We start from the raw sequence: 4,065 nt of genomic DNA, 5'->3' as shown, positions 1-4,065 counted from the left end.
GATCCTGCACTCTGGTGACCTGCCCTGGGGTCTGGGAAAGGTCTTATCGATCCTGCACTTTGGTGACCTGCTCTGGGGTCTAGGAAGGGTCTTATAGCTCCTGCAAAGAACACAGTGAATGGCAAAATCACTTGTATTTACTGTGAAATGTTACTGATTTACCCTCCACTAGAATATGCTGATGGCTATAGTCACTGCTCAGAACTTGTTCTTCCTCCTTGTACATATTAAGAGTCTTTCCTGCAAAGTATATGAATCTGTGTTTGCCAGAATACGGATAGTAGTATACATTTATTATTATTATTATTATTATTATTTTATTGTTATTATTTTTGAAGTGAAGTAGTCTCGCTCTGTCACCCAGGCTGGAGTGCAGTGGTGCAATCTTGGCTCACTGCAACTTCCACCTTCTAGGTTCAAGCGATTCTCCTGCCTCAGCCTCCTGAGTATCTGGGACTACAGGTGCACACCACCATACCTGGCTAATTTTTGTATTTTTAGTAGAGACAGGGTTTCACCATGTTGTCCAGGCTGGTCTTGAACCCTGACCTCAAGTGAACCACTCACCTTGGCTTCCCAAAGTGCTGGGATTACGTACAGGCGTGAGCCACTGTGCCCTGCCAGTAGCATAAATTTAGTTTAGTTATCACAACAAGTTTTAATTAGAATATAAGCCAGGCACAGTGGCTCCCAGCATTTGGGAGGCCGAGGCAGGCAGATCACTTGAGCCCCAGAGTTCTAGACCAGCTTGGGCAACATGGCAAAACCTGCCTCTAAAAAAAATAAAAAATTACCAGCTACTCAGGAGGCTGAGGAGGATGATTGATTGAGCTGGGGAAGTCAAGGCTCCGGTGAGCTGTGATCCCACCACTGCACTCCAGTCCACGTGACACAGTGAGACCCTGTCTCAAAAAAGAATTTTTTTTAAATAGAAACATGCTGAAAGAAAAGGTTGAGGTAGTCTCCCAGAGCATGGAGTAAAAAGTCAAAGTATCTGATAAACTCTTAGGTACATGAAGGATGTCTAAGGGAAAATGCGGGCATGGATTACTCTGGACTCACTGCTGGCTGCACCGCTGGCCAGCCATGTGGCCACTGGATTCGGAGCATGTTGATGGTGCCAACCTCCTGGGCTGAAGTGGAAACGGAATGAGTTCTAGGCCTTGTGTCTCTTACGTCATTTTAGTGTTTGCCGTGTTTCTCTGTATTGCTCTGTTAGAGTAATAAGAAATGTGATGGTGTTTCTGGCCTCAGGTGCGGATTGATGAGTACGATTACTCCAAGCCCATCCAGGGGCAACAGAAGAAGCCCTTTGAGGAGCACTGGAGGAAGCACACCCTGTCCTATGTGGACGTGGGCACTGGGAAGGTCAGTGTGGACTTTGTTCTCACCACAGCCCAACACCCACACGGCCCCACCCAGGCTTCAGGCTGGCCTTGCTGATGGTGCACAGGGAGGAGCAGGCCAGATTTAAGTCACCACTGGCAGATGTGAGGCACCACTGAAAAAGCACTATGTCAGTCAGGCTTCTGGCTGGAAACAGAATCCAGTGCCTGCCAGTGGTTCAGAGGAGCCTTAGGAAGGGTTACTCCGTAGTGTGGGCCAGATGGAAGTCACTGGACAGGAGCAAGGGTCCAAGGCCTGGTGGCAGGGGAGGAGACAATGATTGTAGACCTAGCGACAAGTCAAGGTCTGGGGTGGGGACACACAGCCACTACCAGAAACCTGTCCCAAGCCAAGGGAGCCCAGAAGAGACTACTCCCCTCTCTTCCCATGGGCTGGGCCACCTGGAAGCAGCAGCTGAGGGGTGCAGTGCAGCCCTTAGCCTCCCCTGGGCACTGAGCAAGCAGAGAAGGGCAGAAAGTGAGGAGGGGGTTAGGTGAGCAGGATTCTGTAATAGCCAGCCGAGGGTGTGCCTGGGGGCTTGCAGCCCTGTTCGACGCAAGCACAGCTCACCATGTGGCATTGCCAGTGGGCATTAAGATTCAGAAATAATGAAGATGGAAAGCTTTTACCTTTAAGCTTTTCATACCTTGTAAGAGATAGTTGTATAATCATTTACCTGTGTCTGAATGTTTCGTTTGGACTCTCACTACCATTTAGTGTGTCTGTAATTCAGGCAATCGGTCATTTTCAGGATTTATCATGAAGGCCATTTTCTGATAGTATATAAAAATCACACTTCACTTGCTTAGCACAAGTCTGTTTTTAATGTTTTGGGGTTTGGGTTTTTTTGTTTTGTTTTCTTTTTGCTTTTTCTGAGGTAGAGTCTCACTCTGTTGCCCAGGCTGGAATGCAGTGGCTTGGTCTCATCTCACTGCAGCCTCAACCTCCCCCAGGCTCAGGTGATCCTCCCACCTCAGGCTCCCAGGCACATGCCACCATGCCTGGCTAATTTTTGTATGTTTTGTAGAGACAGGGTTTCACCATGTTGCCCAGACTAGTCTTGAACTCCTGAGCTCCAGTGATCCACCTGCCTTGGCCTCCCCAACAGGCATGAACCAATATGGCTGGCTAGTTTTGGTGATTTTTCAAGAAATACATACTCATTTTAGAAAGTACAAAGAGATTGAAATAAGAGCTCACTAATCAGAGATGACCCATTATGGTTTTAAGTTTCTTTATATGTGTGTCTACCTTTTACTGTGCGTGCATATTTAATACACAGCTTGAGTATTCCTTATGTGAAATCCCTGGGGCCAGAAGTGTTTCGGATTTCAGGCGTGTTCAGACTTTGGAATATTTGCATTATACTTACTGTCTCACCATCCCTAATTGGAAGGTCTGACTCCATGGCGCTTTTCTTTTGAATGTCATATTGGTGCTCAGAAAGTTTCAAGTTTTGGAGAATTTCAGATTTTTGGATCAAGCATGTTCAACCTATAAAATATTTACTTTGAAGTATAAAAACTGGAAGTAGATAGCTTGAACATAAAGTGTTTTGGTATATGCGAGGGTTCTCCCACTTTTCGTGATGGGAGTATTTTTGTAAAGCACTGAGACTCTTGCACAATGTCATTTTCGTAGCTCTAATGCCCAGGCTGGAGTGTAATGGCATAATCTGGACTCTCTGCAACCTCTGCCTCCCAGGTTCAAGCAATTCTCCTTCCTCAGCCTCTTAAGTTGCTGGGATTACAGGCACGAGCCACCATGCCCAGCTAATTTTGTATTTTTAGTAGAGATGGGGTTTCTTCATGTTGATCAGGCTGGTCTCAAACTCCTGACCTCAGGTGATCCGTCCGCCTCGGCCTCCCAAACAAAGTGCTGGGATCGCAGGCATAAGCCACCGCACCCAGCCCGTAAATCTGCTTTTATAGTTAAAATTTTTCTTTTCTTTTTTTTTTTTTTTTAAATAAATATGGGGTTTCACCATGTTAGGTTGGTCTTGAATTCCTGACCTCAGGTGGTCCGCCTGCCTTGGCCTCCAAAGTGCTTGGATTATAGGCGTGAGCCACCACACCTGGCCTTATAGTTAAAATTTTTCAAAAGGAACACAAGAGGTGGCTTTTTGTACATTTTCGTGCTTAACTTACCACTGACCCTTCTTTTCAAGGTCACTCTGGAATATAGACCTGTAATCGACAAAACTTTGAACGAGGCTGACTGCACCACCGTTCCCCCAGCCATTCGCTCTTACTGATGAGACAAGATGCGGTGATGACAGAAGCAGCTTTTGTAATTATGTATCATAGCTCATGCATGTGTTCATGTCATAACTGTCTTTATAAGCTTCTGCACTCTGGTGAAAGAGGAGTCCATTGAAGGGAGATTGGCACTCAGCGGCCAGGAGCCTGCCAGGAACCCAGTGGCCAGGGACCGCAGCACTTACCTTTGTCCCTCCCTTCATTCCTGTGACACCAGAAAACTGGACACAGCTCTAAAATAAAACATAGATGAACAGACTTTCTTTTATTTCCAAATCCACTTAAAATATTTTACTGTTATGACTTTAGTCATATTTGTTGACCTAAAATATCAAATGTAATTATCTTTGCATTCTGTTACATCAAAATCCAGATATTTTGTTGCAATTTCTTTCTTCTTCTTTTTTTTTTTTTTTTTTTG

General features: G+C 45.5%; 1 protein-coding gene and 1 long non-coding RNA gene across 2 annotated transcripts in view; one reads left to right on the top strand and one right to left on the bottom strand.

The window, feature by feature from the left end:
* SDHA (succinate dehydrogenase complex flavoprotein subunit A) overlaps positions 1–3,900 on the top strand; it is a 28,454-nt gene extending 24,554 nt beyond the window's left edge. Inside the window, exons 14-15 of the mRNA XM_032279195.1 lie at positions 1,255–1,368; positions 3,554–3,900. Of these exons, the coding sequence (XP_032135086.1) occupies positions 1,255–1,368; positions 3,554–3,640 (201 nt within the window). The 3' untranslated portion in view covers positions 3,641–3,900. The remainder of the gene's footprint in view (positions 1–1,254; positions 1,369–3,553) is intronic.
* LOC116552439 overlaps positions 1–4,065 on the bottom strand; it is a 17,081-nt gene that overhangs the window by 10,011 nt on the left and 3,005 nt on the right. Inside the window, exon 2 of the long non-coding RNA XR_004269379.1 lies at positions 3,068–3,070. This is a non-coding gene — a long non-coding RNA (uncharacterized LOC116552439). The remainder of the gene's footprint in view (positions 1–3,067; positions 3,071–4,065) is intronic.

Source organism: Sapajus apella, unplaced genomic scaffold, assembly GCF_009761245.1.
Source record: "Sapajus apella isolate SASKATOON/1434 unplaced genomic scaffold, GSC_monkey_1.0 scaffold11, whole genome shotgun sequence".
Classification (NCBI taxonomy): domain Eukaryota; kingdom Metazoa; phylum Chordata; class Mammalia; order Primates; family Cebidae; genus Sapajus; species Sapajus apella.
The sequence above is the reverse complement of the archived record's forward strand: the minus strand, read 5'-3'. Positions and strand labels throughout refer to the sequence as shown.